Source organism: Moschus berezovskii, chromosome 7 (assembly GCF_049115385.1).
Source record: "Moschus berezovskii isolate FMDL1 chromosome 7, NW_MosBer_1.0, whole genome shotgun sequence".
Lineage (NCBI taxonomy): Eukaryota > Metazoa > Chordata > Mammalia > Artiodactyla > Moschidae > Moschus > Moschus berezovskii.
The window spans coordinates 33,778,836-33,796,385 of record NC_142466.1 but is presented as its reverse complement, the minus strand read 5'-3'; the positions used below and the strand labels follow the sequence as shown (position 1 = coordinate 33,796,385).

General features: G+C 41.2%; 1 protein-coding gene and 1 pseudogene across 1 annotated transcript in view; one reads left to right on the top strand and one right to left on the bottom strand.

Moving 5' to 3' along the window:
• Positions 1–3,252: 3,252 nt before the first annotated feature.
• Positions 3,253–3,603, bottom strand: LOC129557319 (NADH dehydrogenase [ubiquinone] 1 alpha subcomplex subunit 5 pseudogene; annotated as a pseudogene).
• Positions 3,604–6,135: 2,532 nt separating this feature from the next.
• CNTLN (centlein) overlaps positions 6,136–17,550 on the top strand; it is a 341,044-nt gene continuing 329,629 nt past the window's right edge. The window contains exons 1-2 of the mRNA XM_055428174.2: positions 6,136–6,631; positions 15,320–15,408. Of these exons, the coding sequence (XP_055284149.2) occupies positions 6,272–6,631; positions 15,320–15,408 (449 nt within the window). The 5' untranslated portion in view covers positions 6,136–6,271. The remainder of the gene's footprint in view (positions 6,632–15,319; positions 15,409–17,550) is intronic.

Here is a 17,550-nt window from a genome sequence, read left to right as displayed (position 1 = left end):
ATCATGTCATGGTCCTGACATGATATGCCTGCTATTGATTCAAATGTCACACTGGCACATCCTAGCCTGTGGGATTCTCTTTTAATGCTGAAGGGGTGACAGCAGGCTATTTTTGACTTAGATCCCTAGAATATGACAAGATCCTAAAAACTGTGATAAATTTCAAAACAATATGAAAGAAATCTATGATAGTTAATGTATTACCAATACCTAATTGTGGCTTTAAATTTAAATCTGTTGACTAAATAGAGAGTACACCACATTGGTAAAGAAGAAATAAACATGTCTTAAAATTTGGCATTCTTTCTGAAAAACAAGAATTGTAAAGGCTGAGAAATTGCTAATACATTTTCTCTTTTTAAATAGACATTAGATATAAATTTTTAAAATTAAAGTGAGAAGTGCAATTCAAATACCATATTAATTTTCACATTTTCCTCGCTTCCCTAATGTTTCACATATAGAGTGGTGATATAGAGAGAATTATGTGTTTCTATAGTTTAATATTCTTCATCCTCAGCAGATTTTAATATGTATTTCTAAAGAACAGACATCATCACTTTTAAATATTTGAACAGAAAATTGCATAGGAGAAACACTTGATTGTTTTGGACATTTTTATTCATGTATTATTGCAGATCTTTAACTTATCTTTCTGAGTTAGAAGTGTTAATATGCAGTGTTTCACAAGTTTCTGTCATTTTAGCAAATAACTAATAGAAGAACTCCGTATGTATGCTCTGAAAATGTGCAAGTTTCAATTCTTGAAAATTGTCTGCTGGTAAAATACTATTAACAACTCAATAAGAACAAGACAACCTAATTAATAAATGGACAAAAGGTCTGAATTGACATTTCTCCAAAGAAGATAAATATCTATCAAACACATGAAAACATGATCAATGTCATTAGTCATTCAGTTTAGTTCAGTCGTTCAGTCGTGTCCGACTCTTTGCGACCCCATGAATCACAGCATGCCAGTCTTCCCTGTCCATCACCAACTCCTGGAGTTCACTCAAACTCATGTCCATCGAGTCAGTGATGCCATCCAGCCATCTCATTCTCTGTCGTCCCCTTCTCCTCCCGCCCCCAATCCTTCCCAGCATCAGAGTCTTTTCCAGTGAGTCAACACTTTGCATGAGGTGGCCAAAGTCTGGAAATGTAAATCATGATAATCAGTATAATCATTAAAAAAAAAGAAAAATATTTTTGAAGATGCAGAGAATTTCAAATTCTCATACATTGTTGGTGGGATTGTAAATGGTATAGCCACTGTGGCAAATAGATTGTTCCTCAGTAAGTTAAATATAGAATTACCAAATGATCCAACAATTTCACTCTTAGGTATAGACACAAAGTAACTGAAAACAGGTATTCAAATAATAACCTGTATATGAATTTTCATAGTAGCTCTTCACAGAGGAGCCTGGTGGGCTACAGTCCATGGATTCCCAAGGAGTCGGACATGACTGAATAACTGAGCCCAGACACACACAAGTGATTCCCTTTGCTGTACACCTGAAACTAACACAACATTGTAAATGAACTACACTATAGCAGAAAATTTAAAAGTTGTCTGTTCGTTGATTCAAATATTATACTTCTCTTGAGTTGACTATGTATTGTATCCATTGTATATAATGGAAGAGACTTCACTGCTTTTCAAAATAATTTTTCTGTATTCAGATGAAATAATGCCCTTCTGCTGCTGCTGCTAAGTCGCTTCAGTTGTGTCTAACTCTGTGCGACCCCACAGACGGCAGCCTACCACGCTCCTAAGTCCCTGGGAGTTTCCAGGTAAGAGTACTGGAGTCGGTTGCCATTGCCTTCTCCGAAAGCCCTTCTGCTGCTGCTGCTGCTGCTGCTAAGTCACTTCAGTCGTGTCCAACTCTGTGTGACCCCATAGACGGCAGCCCACCAGGCTCCCCCGTCCCTGGGATTCTCCAGGCAAGAACACTGGAGTAGGTTGCCATTTCCTTCTCCAATGTGTGAAAGTGAAAAGTGAGAGTGAAGTTGCTCAGTCATATCTGACTCGTAGCGGCCCCATGGACTGCAGCCTACCAGGCTCCTCCATCCATGGGATTTTCTAGACAAGAGTACTGGAGTGGCTTGCCATCGCCTTCTCCGAAGCCCTTCTGAGTGAGTACCAAATAACCATGAAATGTGCATTGACACTGATTTCATGCCAAACATGTGAATCATGTGATTGGGATTCCCACAGACTTAAACTCAGTGAAGTCTCATGTGCTATCATACTAATGCTGTATTTCAAGTGACAGGTATGGAGTGAAGGTAGGGATCCAAGGCACAGGTTTTAGAGTTAAGTGGAACCAGATTCTAGCTTTTCTAATACCAAACGTGGGACTTCAGGCAAGGTAGCGGAATTTCTCAAATTTCCTTTTTTTTTTTTTGAGGACAAATGAAAAGTAATTTTATTTTTGTTTAACCTTAAACTTACCAAACTGCTTTTTTCTTTGAACAGCAGTTATCTTCTGTTTGATATCCAACTACACTTATACTGAAAATTATTGAAAACTACTTAACAATCCCACTTTGAAGTTATAAGCATACAACTAAGATGTTTTGAATATAAGCCTATCTGTATGTCAGATAAACTTTAGGAACTCTTAGTGTCTCTTCCTTTACAGATATTTTCTCTCTATCCTGATATACTTTGGTTATCAAGAAAACTAAAGACTAAGGGCCAGAAAACTAATTTCCTTAAATGAGACAAAAGGAAAAGTTTTTCCAACTACTACTATAAATAAAAATCTTTCTTTCAAATACCAAATCAATTTTCCCAACTGTACAATGAATTCTAATTTGATGGTTTTTCCTTACTACTTCACTTTAAACAGTGACCTATTAATTTGTTTAAACAACAATAATAATTACCTTTTCTGTTCCAGAATAGAAAAAATTAAATTATCTGTTGAAGATACTACTAAAAACACTTCACCTTTCGAATATGGCCCCTACACTGAAGATCTATAGGAATTTTTCCAATTAAGTTTCAATCTTCCCACAACCTGTTTTTTTTTTTAAATTACCTTTGAAATAATTTGAATGAATGCTCTACAAACCAAAAACTGAATTCACAAATTACCATCATCATCAACTTTAACAAGTAGCTTAAATGTGTTCTGTATCAGTTTTCTTGATGATAAGATGTCAATAATATGGAAACATTTTTTAACATAGAATATTTAATTACATCAGTCTCCTATCAACAGATGAGATAGTTAATGCTGTTTATATTGGCCATTTCCATTGGCTGGCTGGAGGCTCTTCCACTAAAGGCTCCCATGGTTTCCAGTGGATCATTTTTCTTGCCAGACTTAGTTCGTTTTCAGCCTGAAGAGTCACCTCTTCTGTTTGGCCACCCTGCAGTTGCTCTTCTAGTTTTTTAACATCTGGTTCCGCTTTAACCATACTCAGCTTCTCATTTGTAATCTGTTCCGTATACTTTCTATATGCTGCATTTTTAGGGATACGTCCAAGAACATCAAGAATTTTTGTATACAATATTTTTAGCCTCCCATGTGGAGTTTCACAAACAGCCAGTCCCACCAGGCCAGTGGTCTTCTTCAGCAAGCCCCCCATGACAGCGCTGAGAAGCTGGGATGCGCAGCCCTCTTCACTTTCCTTACTGGTAAAGTGAGGATAATACCTATTTTACTCTCATGTTGTAAGAACTGAATGAGTATATATAAATAAAAAGTAGTTATCACTGGACTCAGCATATAGTAAATGTTCAGTATGGTAACTACTATTTTAAAAGAACTTTTGGGTGAAGGTGGAATGATTGGAGAGAATGGAATTGTAGCATGTATATTATCATAAGTGACCAGTCCAGGTTCGACGCATAAATTTTCCTCTGTTCAAAAAAAAAAAAAATAAATAAAAGAACTTTTGAGTGGACGGGCTGGGAGCTCATGTGTGGACACCTGATTACTTCAATACAGACCCAGGCTCACTCAATCCCTGACTTTGTAGCCTCAGGAACATCATTTTCCTCTCCTTGCCTGATTCCTGATTTGTGAGTGGAGATAAATTTGGTGCCTCTTTCCAAGAGCTACTGTGAAATCAAGCAAATTAATATGAGGATGACCTACTGTTCTGCTTGCCCAGGACTATCCCAAATTTAGGGGCTTCCCTGGTGACCCAGACAATAAACAGTCTGCCTGCAGTGTGGGAGACCTGGGTTCGATCCCTGGGTTGGGAAGATCCCCTGGAAAAGGGCATGGCAACCCACTCCAGTTTTCTTGCCTGGAGTCCATGGACAGAGAAGCATGGTGGGCTATAGTCCATGAGGTTGAAAAGAGTCGGACATGACTGAGCAACCAAGCACAACAACACATCCCAAATTTAACACTGGAAGTCCACGTCCCAGGAAACTGCTGAGTTCCAGACAGCAAACAGGGATGTTACATTAATTCCAAAATAGAGAGTTCCCTGGTGGTCCAGTGGCTAAGATTCCACACTCCCAATGCAGGCCCGGGTTTGATCCCTGGTCAGGGAATGAGATCCCACATGCCGCAACTAAAGATTCTGCCTGTCACAAATAAGACCCAGGGCAGCCAAATAAGTAAATAATAAATAAATATTTTCCTAAAAATACATAAATAAAATATATGACCTAAAAAAAAAAATAAAAGAACTTTTGTATTCACCTCTTTTAAAAGAAAGATTTATTTATTTATTTTTGGCTGTGCTTGGTCTTCACTGCTACAAACGCTTTTCTCTAGCTGTTGCAAGCAGGGGCTACTCTCTAGTTGCCCTGCTCAGGCTTCCCATTGCAGTGGCTTCTCTTTTTGCAAAGATCAGGCTCTAGGCACCTAGGCTTCTTAGGCTCCTGGGCTTCGTTGACCCCAGAGCAGGAGGGATCTTATTGGGTCGGGGATCCAACCTGTCCTCTGCATTGACAGGCAGATTCAAAATCACTAGACCATCAGGGAAGTCCCAGTAACTGGTTTTAAGACAGGATTATATATACTTTTTCTAATGCAATCCTTTTATAAATTTTGTTAAGTACTCACCTTCAGTGGGAAGGAAGTCCAATCATCCTGCCTCAGCAGAATTCTGATTGGGAGGGTGTCTTTTGAGGTGCTGACTAGATTCTGGCACAGAGTGGTAATTCTGATTAAATGAAGAAGTCATCAGTTAAAGCAGTCACCTCCCTATCTCCACAGTTCTCCCCACCCCACCGCAGCTCGCCATGTGCTCTGCAATCTTTACAGCAGAGGACAGTGATCTAGCCTTTGGTAGAACCTGATGGCTAGCACAACGCTCATCCCCTTATGAAACTCATTACACGTAGGATGTGTTTCAATGACAGAAAAAGAGGAGGTTATTTCTTATTCAAAAGTGATAAAGAAAGAAAGCAGGAAGGAAGGAGGGGGGAAAAAAAGAAAAAAAAAGAGAATGAACAATAAAGTAAGCTGGCTGTTTTTTCTTTAACCACGCTCCAAATTACTAATTTCAAACTGGTCCGAGGATTCAAACTCTGGAGAATGCGGGTCACACTCACTCTGATACGCAGCCAACTGCATAAAGAAGTTGACATTAAAAAAAAGGAAATCATGACTCTCGCAAAACAGAAGACAAAGGTGCACAAGGGATCATAATTCCAATGGGAAATCTGCCCGATAGTCCCAGCTCAGCACAAGGCTTTCCACATCTCCTAGACATCAGTCAGCTGGTTGTCAGCTGGACGTAAAGCAGTTTTGCTAAAGGGTGTGAAGAAAACATTTAAGTGTAAAACTCGTTCCTTGATCCTCAAGGCGCTTACAACAGCGCTGGAGGGATTAGCCCTGTAACTAACACTCCAGGGCGGTCAGTGAAACGTGACAAACCAGTTGGCAAGGGTCTTGAAGGCGGAGGAATTCGCAGTTAGGGATCATCTGGGGCTAGGGGCTTGTCAAGAAAGGCTTTAAGAAGTGGGGTGTAAGCTAGGGGCAAAGTAGCGGCGGGTGGGGTTTTAGATGGACGGGAAGTCGTGGAGCGGCGGGTTGAACGCTGACCAGCGCACTCAAGGGCGCGGTGCAGGGCGGGCCGGACTAACTCCTCCGGCCCAGGACGCGTGCGCCGCCGACGCTCGCGCCGGGCGCGCGGCCCGTGGGAAGCCAGCCAGGACCCGCGCGCGCGAGACCCCGCGCGCCAAGGCGGGAAAAAGCCGGCGCATGCGCGGCGCGGGGCTTCGGGCTCGCCAGGATGGGGAAGGGGAGGTGGAGTTTCCTAGAGGGAACCTGACCCGTTAGCAGCCGCGGCAATGGCGGCGCGGTCGCCGCCCTCACGGCTGCCTCCGCCTCCGGCGCGACAGCTGGGGCCCTGGTCCCCACGTGTCGGCCGGAGGGCTGTGGCGCACGCCGTGCGCAGCGAGACCGCGGGTCTTGAGGGCGCAGCGCGGGAGGGCGTCGTGGACAAAAGCGATTTCCCCTGGCGGGGCGAAGAAGGGTCAGAGGGCCAGCGAGGGCCAGCGGGGACAGCTCCGGCTCAGGCTCCCCTCCTCAGCGCGCCCATGGGGTCCATGCGGCTAGAGGGCATCTCGGTAGAGGAGGCGGTGGTGACCCGGACGCAGCTGCTGGAGGAAGAGCTGAGCAGCGTAAAGGAGGAGCTGGCCCTGTGTCAGGTATCGAAGTGGCCTCCGGCCTTTCCCCTCCACAGCGGGGCTGGGGCCGCGTCCCTCTCCCTCTGCCTTCGTCTGTGTCGCCGCGCGGGTTTAGGACCCACCCACCTCTGCCCCGCGGCGCTCCGTCCCGGCTCCCGCACCCAGCCGGGCCCGCGGCTCGCTGCAGAGGGAGGCGGCCGCGCCCAGCTAGGCGACCTCCGGCTCCCGCCCTTCTCCGGACCTTGGCGGGGCAGGGACAGCCGAGGCCGTCCCTGGTTTGGTTGGTTTGGTTGCCTTCACTTGGATCCCACCAAAACGGGCGGACGCACCCCACCGCCCCTAAGCTCAAGTTCTCTGTTCTGACTGTAGTGGTACTTCGTGCAGTAGGAATGCAATCCCAGAGTTGAAATGTGGAACAGGAAAGTGGAAGCACTTTTAATAAAATAAAACCCATCAATGAAGGAGCCTGTTTTTACTCATCAGATCCACACTTGCCCTTGTTCTTAAGTAAAAACTGAAGTTTTTAAAACAGACCAATAATTTTTAGGGAGTCTCAGACTGGGAATTTTCACACATAGTAGAGGATGCTAGATATTTATTAACCAACTATGTTAATTCCATATTTCTCTAGTGAGAAATGTTAATTTCATGTCATGTTGCCTGTGAAAAGCATTTACTAAATCAATTACCTTAACATTACTTTCCCGTTTTTTGTGTAGTTTGTGAATACCAAAGGTGTCTTGAGTACTCACGTTTGGAAAGTTTTGTGTCCTTACCACCATCTCTTTTATGATTTTACCAGAACCTTTAACAGGATAGGGTGACTAAATGTTGGGAATTTGCTCAGCAGTAAGTCTTTGAGTCACTCTATCTTAAAGATAGAACCCATTAAGAACTGCTAAAGAGCACGGTAACTATAAAATATCATAAGTTTAGATTAATAAAAATTCATAAATTTCATTCTCACAGTTTGTTCTATTTGATTCTGTTGTCCCTTTTGTAGGATTTTCCTGACTGGGTCAAGAATGTAAAGCCAGAACAGTCTTGTTCAAACTGAAATGTTGTTTAATCACTAAGTTGTATCCAACTCTTTTGCGACCTCTTGGACTGTAGCCCACGGGCTCCTCCATCCATGGAATTCTCCAGGCAAGAATACTAGAGTGGGTTGCCATTTCCTTCTCCAGGGGATCTTTCCAACCCAGGGATCAAACTCATGTCTCTTGTATCTCCTGCATTGCAGACAGATTCTTTACCACTGAGCCACCTGGGAAGCGCTGAATATGTCTTTGTTTAAACAAATAGGGGAGTTATTATGTGACTTCTTCCTTTTCAATGTCCTGTTTTCAATGTACTGTTTCTATTCGTTAGTGGTTAAGGAGCATAGGGATAAATAAAAGACTTGTTTAGTCGCTAAATCACATCTAACTTTTTTGCGACTTCATGGACTGTACCTCACCAGGCTCCTCTGTCCATATGTTTTACCAGGCAAGAATACTGGAATGAATTGCCATTTCCTTCTCCAGGGAATCTTCCTGACCCAGCGTTCGTACCCATGTCTCTGGTTTGGCAGGTGAATTCTTTACCACTGAGCCACCAGGGAAACCCACCCTTCATCTTGTTGTTCAGTGACTAAACTGTGTCTGACTCTTTGTGACCCTGTGGACTGCAGCGAGCCCAGGCTCCCGTGTCCTTTACTATCTCCTGGGTTTTACTCAGGTTTATGACCATTGAGTTGATGATGCTATCTAACCATCTCATCCTCTGCCAACCCCCTTCTCTTTTGCTTTGCATCTTTCCCGGCACCAGGGTCTTTTCCAGTGAATTAGCTCTTCGCATCAGGTGGCCAAAGTATTGGAACTTCAGCTACAGCATCAGTCCTTCCCATGAATATTCAGAGTTGATTTCCTTTAGGATTGATAGATTTGATCTCCTTGCAGTCCAAGGAACTCTCTAGAGTCTTCTCCAGCACCACAGTTTGAAAGCATCTATTCTTCGTTTCTCAGCCTTCTTTATGGTCCAACTCTCACATCTGTACATGATGACTGGAAAAATCAGTGTTGACTGTATGTACCTTTGTCGACAAAGTAATGTCTCTGCTTTTTAATATGTTGTCTAGGTTTGTCATAGCTTTCCTTCTAAGGAGCAAGCATTTTTTAATTTCATGGTTTCAGTCACTGTCTGCAGTGATTTTATAGACCAAGAAAAGAAGATCGGTCGCTGCTTCCAGTTTCCCCCCGTCTCTTTGCCATAAAGTGATGGAACCAGATGCCGTGATCTTAGTTTTTTGAATGTTGAGTTTTAAGCCAGCTTTTTCACCTCCTCTTTCACCTTCATCAAGAAGCTCTTAACTTTAGGGTAAAGATGTGAATCCATGATGAAGGCCTTTGTTACTTTGACAAGCCTTAATTTGAGATAGCTTTGCCCATATCTTCTACACCTTTTCTCCCCCACCCCTTACTCCATATTTTCCATAGTTGTGTCCTTAGTTGCATAAGGAACTAATATATTTACTTTTGTGACCGCTTTGATTGAGAAATCTCTCTGTTGGAAATAACCCAATGACCCTCTCTCCCAATCCATTCACTTTTATATTCTTTAAAAATGTGGCTAGGCAGCTGTAAGAATTGAGATGGTCATAGTTGGCCTAAAACAATGGTTCTTGAGATTTTTAGTATTGACACTTTTAGATGATCATAGGCATTTCAGTAATGTGAGATGAGGTTGGCGCTATCCCATACCATAAAGTTTCAGTCAAGTCATACTCCTGCTTTTTGGGAAACTTGGCAGACATAATAATTGAATTGTTTTATAAAAGGCATTTAAGTAATTAAAGATTCACTTTCATAATTTTCAAATTAGTTCTTCCACTTACTTATTCAACTAGAAATCACAGTATCCACGAATACATAGTATTAACCCTTTGTTTTCCACAACTGTCAACAATTGTACCCAAAATAAATTCATTTTATGTATCACCATAATAGGAATATACACATTCCTATGGAGAATCCCAGGGACGGGGGAGCCTGGTGGGCTGCCGTCTATGGGGTCACACAGAGTCGGACACGACTGAATTGACTTAGCAGCATTATGTGTATACACATATATACACATTCACACACTATCATAAAGAACATTTTACCCTGTGTGTCATGAACTCTGATATTTTCTTTTAAAATCTATTATTTAAGAAAGTGCTGCTAAATTAGTATACTAAATTGATTTCAAAACCGAGTAATGGGTCAAATAGGCAGTTTGGGAAAAAGAACTCTGTTAATTAATTAGTCTCTGGTCATAAGTTGCAGCATCCCTTAAGTTGTTTTTTTCCCCACATTTAACTTCAGTTCAGTTCAGTTCAGTCGCTTAGTCGTGTCTGACTCTTTGCGACCCCATGAACCGCAGCACGCCAGGCCTCCCTGTGCATCACCAGCTCCTGGAATTTACCCAGACTCATGTCCATTGAGTTGGTGATGCCATCTAATCATATCTTCCCCTGTCGTCCCCTTCTCCTCCTGCCTTCAATCTTTCCCAACATCAAAGTCTTTTCCAGTGAGTCAGCTCTTCGCATGAGGTAGCCAAAATATTGGAGTTTCAGCTTCAACATCAGTCCTTCCAATGAACACCCAGGACTGATCTCCTTTAGGATGGACTGGTTGGATCTCCTTGCAGTCCAAGGGGCTCTCAAAATAGTCTTCTCCAACACCACAGTTCAAAAGCATCAATTCTTCACTCAGCTTTCTTCACAGTCCAAGTCTCACATCCATCCATGACCACTAGAAAAACCATAGCCTTGACTAGATGGACCTTTGTTGGCAAAGTAATGTCTTTGATTTTTAATATGCTGTCTAGGTTGGTCATAACTTTCCTTCCAAGGAGTTCAGTTCAGTTCAGTCGCTCAGTCGTGTCCGACTGTCCGCGACCCCATGAATCACAGCCCGCCAGGCCTCCCTGTCCATCACCAACTCCCGGAGTAAGCATCTTTTAATTTCATGGCTGCAGTCACCATCTGCAGTGGAGCTCAGAAAAATAAAATCAGCCACTGTTTCCACTGTTTCCCCATCTATTTGCCATGAAGTGATGGGACTTGATGCCATGATCTTAGTTTTCTGAATGTTGAGCTTTAAGCCAACTTTTTCACTCTCCTCTTTCACTTTCATCAAGAGGCTCTTTAGTTCTCCAATTTCTGCCATAAGGGTGGTGTCATCTCCATATCTGAGGTTATTGATATTTCTCCCGGCAATCTTGATTCCAGCTTGTGCTTCCTCCAGCCCAGCGTTTCTCATGATGTACTCTTCATATAAGTTAAATAAGCAGGGTGACAATATACAGCCTTGACATACTCCTTTTCCTGTTTTGAACCAGTCTGTTCCTTGTCGATTTCTGACTGTTGCTTCCTGACCTGCATACAAGTTTCTCAAGAGGCAGATGAGGTGGTCTGGTATTCCCATCTCTTTCAGAATTTTCCACAGTTTATTGGGAGCCACACAGTCAGAGACTTAGGCATAGTCAATAAAGCAGAAATAGATGTTATTCTGGAACTCTCTTGCTTTTTTGGTGATCCAGCAGATGTTGGCAATTTGATCTCTGGTTCCTCTGCCTTTTCTAAAACCAGCTTGAACATCTGGAAATTCCCCGTTCACGTATTGCTGAAGCCTGGCTTGGAGGATTTTGAGCATGACTTTACTAGCGTGTGAGATGAGTGCAGTTGTGTGGTAGTTTGAGCATTCTTTGGCATTGCGTTTCTTCGGGATTGGAATGAAGACTGACCTTTTCCAGTCCTGTGGCCACTGCTGAGTTTTCCAAATTTGCTTGCATATTGGATGTAGCACTTTCACAGCATCATCTTTTAGGATTTGAAATAGCTCAACTGGAATTCTATCACCTCCACCAGCTTTGTTCATAGTGATACTTCCTAAGGCCCACTTGACTTCACATTCCAGGATGTCTGGCTCTAGGTGAGTGATCACACCATCATGGGTCATGAAGATCTTTTTTGTATAGTTCTTCTGTGTATTCTTGCCACCTCTTCTTAATATCTTCTGCTTTTGTTAGGTCCATACCATTTCTGTCCTTTATTGAGCCCATCTTTGCATGAAATGTTCCCTTGTTATCTCTAGTTTTCTTGAAGAGATCTCTAGTCTTTCCCATTCTATTGTTTTCCTCTATTTCTTTGCATTGATCTCTGAGGAAGGCTTTCTTATCTCTCCTTTCTATTCTTTGGAACTCTGCATTCAGATGCTTGTATCTTTCCTTTTCTCCTTTGCTTTTCGCTTCTCTTCTTTTCACAGCTATTTGTAAGGCCTCCTCAGACAGCCATTTTGCTTTTTTCCACTTCTTTTCCATGGGGATGGTCTTGATCCCTGTCTCCTGTACAATGTCCCGAACCTCTGTCCATGGTTCATCAGGCAGTCTATCTATCAGATATAGTCCCTTAAATCTATTTCTCACTTCCACTGTATAGTCATAAGGGATTTGATTTAGGTCATGCCTGAGTGGTCTAGTGGTTTTCCCCACTTTTTTCAATTTAAGTCTGAACATTTAACTTAGCTTAAAGGAATTCAATTATATATACTTGGTGAAGAGAAAGAAAGTGATTCCATGTACTATTTCAGTCCATCGGAATGAGTCAGAATTAAGCATGTAATAGAAAGCAATCTCTGTTCCAAGTGTTTCTCTTAATATGAATATTTCATCTTACTCTATGTGATTGTGATTTCAACTTTTTTTCATATGGTCCCACATTAGCAAGCAACATACAGAAACTTGCCTGGTGGCTCAGACGGTAAAAGCGTCTGCCTACAAAGCAGGAGACCAAGGTTCGATCCCTGGGCGGGAAGGTCCCCTGGAGAAGGAAATGGCAACCACTACAGTACTCTTGCCTGGAAAATCCCATGGACGGAGGAGCCTGGTAGGCTACAGTCCATGGGGTTGCAAAGAGTTGGACATGGCTGAGTGACTTCACTTTCACAATACATACACTTAGCTGAAGAAAAAGTGATTAACTGTGGGAAGAAGAGTTGTGGTACCACAATTTGAAAGCATCAGTTCTTTGATGCACAGCCTTCTCTATGGTCCAACACTCACATCCATAGATAACTACTGGAAAAACCATAACTTTGACTATATGGATGTTTTTCAGCAAAGTGATGTCTCTACTTTTGAATATGCTGTTTAGGTTTGTCATAGCTTTTCTTCCAAGGGGCAAGCGTCTTTTAATTTTTTGGCTACAGTCACAATCAGCAGTGATTTTGGAGCCCAAGAAAATAAAGTCTGTCATTGTTTCCATTGTATTCCCATCTGTTTGCCATGAAATTATGGGACCGAATGTCATGATCTTAGTTTTTTGAATGTTGAGTTTTAAGCCAGTTTTTTCACTCTTCTCTTTCACCCTCATCCAGAGGCTTTTCAGTTCCTTTTTGCTTTTTTGCATTAGGGTATCATTTGCATATCTGAGGTTGTTGATATTTCTGCTGGCAATCTTGATTCCAGCTTGTGATTTATCCAGCCTGGTATTTCATATGATGTACTCTGCATAGAAGTTAAATAAACAGGGTGATAGTATACAGCCTTGTCATACTCCTTTCTCAATTTTGAACCACTCGGTTTTTCCGTGTCTGGTTTTAAAAGTTGCTTTTTGACCTCCATACAGATTTCTCAGGAGACAAGTAAGGTGGTCTGGTATTCCTGTTTCTTTAAGAATATTTCACAGTTTGTTGTGATCCACACAGTCAAAGGCTTTAGCATAGTCAATGAAGTAGAAGTAGATGTTTTTTTGGAATTCCCTTGCTTTCTCTACCATCCAGTGAGTGTTGGCAATTTGATCTTTGGTTCCTATGTCTTTTTGAAACCTAGCTGATATATCTGAAACTTGTCTGTTCACATACTGCTGAATCTAGCTTAGAGGATTTTGGGCATAACCTTACTAGCATGTGGAATGAACAGAACTGTATGGTATTTGAATATTCTTTGGCATTGCTCTCTTTCGAACTGGAATGAAAACACCTTTTCTAGTCCTGTGGCCACTGTTCAGTTTCCCAAATTTGCTGCCATACTGAGTACAGCACTTTTAACAGCATCATCTTTTAGGATTTTAAATACCTCAGTTGGATTTCCTACATTCCTGTGTCTACATTGGAAGACCTAAGTCAATTTAGAATTTTCAATGACACTTATATTTCATTGGCAGAATTCAGTCACAGAGCCCAGGTTAGAGGCTGGTAGGTAAGAAAGGCCGGTCTTTTAGTTGACAGCACAGAGCTAAAATGATTTCTATCACCAAGAGGAAGGGGAGAATGGATAATGGAGACAGAAATGCCATTCAAGTAATCCCAAACAAGTAAACAGCCAGCAAATATAGTATTACAAAATGAAATGTGATTTGAAAAACATTAAATAGGCTAAGCAGTTACGAGAGACTTGTGGGTTTTGATGTATGTAGGGAAGACTTTCTTGAAGAGGTAACATTTAAATAGTGTCTTGAGTGAAGTGAAGTAATAATGTACATGAAAATCTGCTGTTATATGTACGAAGGACCTGGTAGAAGCAGAGCAAGAAGGTTCTTGTGAACAGAGTGATAGGTGAGGTTGGAGAGGTGTATGTAGGGCCAGATGGTATGGGATCATGTGACTTTGATAGAATCTGGATTGTTTTCCTAATGTAACAAATCTATTAGAAGATTTTTAGCTGTCAGGAGCCCATGGGGCTATTGTAGAGAACTAGGCAAGAGGTGGAGTTGACTTACACTAGGATGATGGTGGTGAAAGCATTTAGAATTGGGATGTATTTTGTAGGTAAGTCTAATAGGATTTAGTAATGGATTGGATATGAAATGTGAAGAAAGAGCAAGCAAGATTGACTCCAGATCTTAAGTCTTTGAACATTGAGTAGGTGGTGGGGTCATTTTCTGAGAGGCAGAGAGGGCAGGTTTGTGAGAGAATAGGAAGTCAAGAACTTTATTTTGGATAGATTAAATTTGAGGTGCCTCTTGCTGCTGCTGCGAAGTCGCTTCAGTCGTGTCTGACTCTGTGCGACCCCATAGATGGCAGCCACCAGGCTCCCCCGTCCCAGGGATTCTCCAGGCAAGAACACTGGAGTGGGTTGCCATTTCCTTCTCCAATGCATGAAAGTGAAAAGTGAAAGTGAAGTTGCTCAGTCATGTCCGACTTTTGGCGATCGCATGGACTGCAGCCTACCAGGCTCCTCCTTCCATGGGATTTTCCAGGCAAGAGTACTGGGTACTGGAGTGGGGTACCATCGCCTTCTCTGAAGGTGCCTATTAACATTTCTTAATATCGAGGACCTTGAAAAATGATTTTAGCATTATGGTGGGGAGGGAAATCTGACTGGGGAGGTTACAGGTGAATGGGGATGAGGAAGAAGACAGTGATTGTAGGCAACACTTTTAAGGAATTTTGCTGAAAAGGGCAGCTGAAAGGTGGATCAGTAGCTAGAGGACAATCTTATTTTAGAACAAATTTACCTTGATATTCAGCATTTCAATGTTTGCACCTTTAAATGTGGGTTACAGGTGTAAGAAAATTTTAAAATTAAGCTTTCCTATTCTGCTTTTCAAGATTCTGTTTTATAGTTAAAAGAACTAGGGGTCAAGTAATTATGTTTTTAAATTTTTAGATTTAAGGCACTATCTTACCTTCTTTGCTATAGCTACAAAGCAATGTATTTAAAATGTCTGTCTTTTATTTCTTTAAGGCTGATAAAGAATTCGTATGGTCTTTGTGGAAACGCCTCCAGGTGACAAATCCAGATGTCACACAAGCAGTCAGTTTGGTTGTGGAAAGGTGAGTTACTAAGTTATTTTTCTATTGGTATTTAGTTTATCAAATTTGTTTCTTTTCATTATTAAAATTAACACAGCGTTACTCTCCTCAAGAGGTTCATTTGATTTCCAGAGGAAAGTTGGGCATGATATTATAATTATTTGACTTATTTCAAGGTGTGTTGGTTTGCTTAGTACAGCTAAGCCTTATCTTCTGCTCATATTCTGATATATTTGGGAAGTTTGCAGGTAAGAGATACAGCTGTGACCTACACACTGTGTGTGTGTGTATGTGCGTGCGTGTTTGAGCTTTTTCTGCTCAACTTTAAAAATTGGAGAAGTTCCTGTTGTTTGGCTTCAGAGACTGCCCCTGTAGGTACCCTCCTAGACATGATCTTTCCTAGACATGGCTTAGTTTTTTTCCCCTAAGATAATTGGAGTGTGTACTTGAGAGCCTGAGATGACCTTGCCGGAATAGAGTAAGTGTTCTGGAATAGGTTGAGAGATTTCACTCAGCACTCTGTATTACTCTGTAGGGGATGCCCAGTCATTTAACTATAGATTATTGGGCCTCTCCTTGGTCATTAGAAACAGTGGAGTGATGCTGGGTACTCTTTATCAAACATTTGGTAGACAGTAGTCCCATGACACTTACATAGCAATTAAAACACTTTCCTATTAAATGGATTTCATTACATTTTGTAAATGAGAAGCTAAGCATATGGTTGCCTTTTCCTTTTTCTTTATTGGAATTATGATTATATAATCTGAATATCATTTTATGATAACTTGAACTGTATTCACCTTTGGAGTTTCTAGCCCTGGGATCATTCTAACATTGTCTGGAATTTGACTTTGAAAAATCTGTGATACATGCCTATGTCTAATTTTAGCATTCTTGATTATTGTGAACTTTGAAAATAGTTTCTTTTCATGGTCTTGTATGTCTAATTCATCAATCAGTTTTTCCCTTTGGATGATCAGAATTAAGTCTTTTGTTGAAGTACCCTTGTTAGTTCCTCAAACTTTCTTGAAATTAAATGTGATCCCTCTCAGTTTTCTCTGTTTTTTAGTAGAATAGACCTTTAGAAGATATATTCTTGGGATTTCTTTTGTCATTTCTGTGATTCTTTCATTATCCTTCTCTCCTTTTATTTGTATATATTTTTTTTACAACTTTCTAAAGCTGCTCTTAATTTTCCCTGGTTAATATTCTTGGTTGAGACAGAAACAATAAAATAAAATAATTTTAAGCCATTTTTCTCATTCTTTAAGATTTTTATTTTTCACATTTTATAATATATATAATATATGGTCACGTAAAAGTGTATCAATAATTTATAAATAAATATACATATATGTTTTGGGGTGAGTACTCAGAAGCCTTTTGCTCATAATGTAGGTAATGGGAAATTTTGGAGGTTATTGCTTTATAGCCATGATCTTCAAAACTTTATATTTGGAGAATTTATTAAAATGCAGATGTTCAAGCTGGATTTAGCAAAGGCAGAGGAACCAGAGATCAAATTGCCAACATCTGCTGGATCACTGAAAAAGCAAGAGAGTTCCAGGAAAACATATACTTCTGCTTTATTGACTACGCCAAAGCCTTTGACTATATGGATCACAAGAAACTGTGAAAAATTCTTTAAGATATGGGAATACCAAACCACCTTACCTGCCTCCTGAGAAATCTGTTTGCAGGTTGAGAAACAACACTTAGAATTGGACATGAAACAGCAGATTGGTTCCAAATCAGGAAAGGAGTACGTCAAGGCTGTATATTGTCATCCTGCTTATTTAACTTATATACAGAGCACATCATGTGAAATGCTGGGCTGGATGCAGCACAAGCTGGAATCAACATTGCTGGGAGAAATATCAATAACCTCATATGCAGATGACACCACCCCTATGGCAGAAAGTGAAGAAGAACTAAAGAGCCTCTTGATTAAAGTGAAAGAGGTGAGTGAAAAAGTTGGTTTAAAACTCAACATACAGAAAACTAAGATCATGGCATCCAGTCTCATCACTTTATTGCAAATAGATGGGGAAACAATGGAAACAGTGACAGACTTCATTTTGGGGGACTCCAAAATCACTGGGGATGGTGACTGCAGCCATGAAATTAAAAGACGGTTGCTCCTTGGAAGAAAAGCTATGA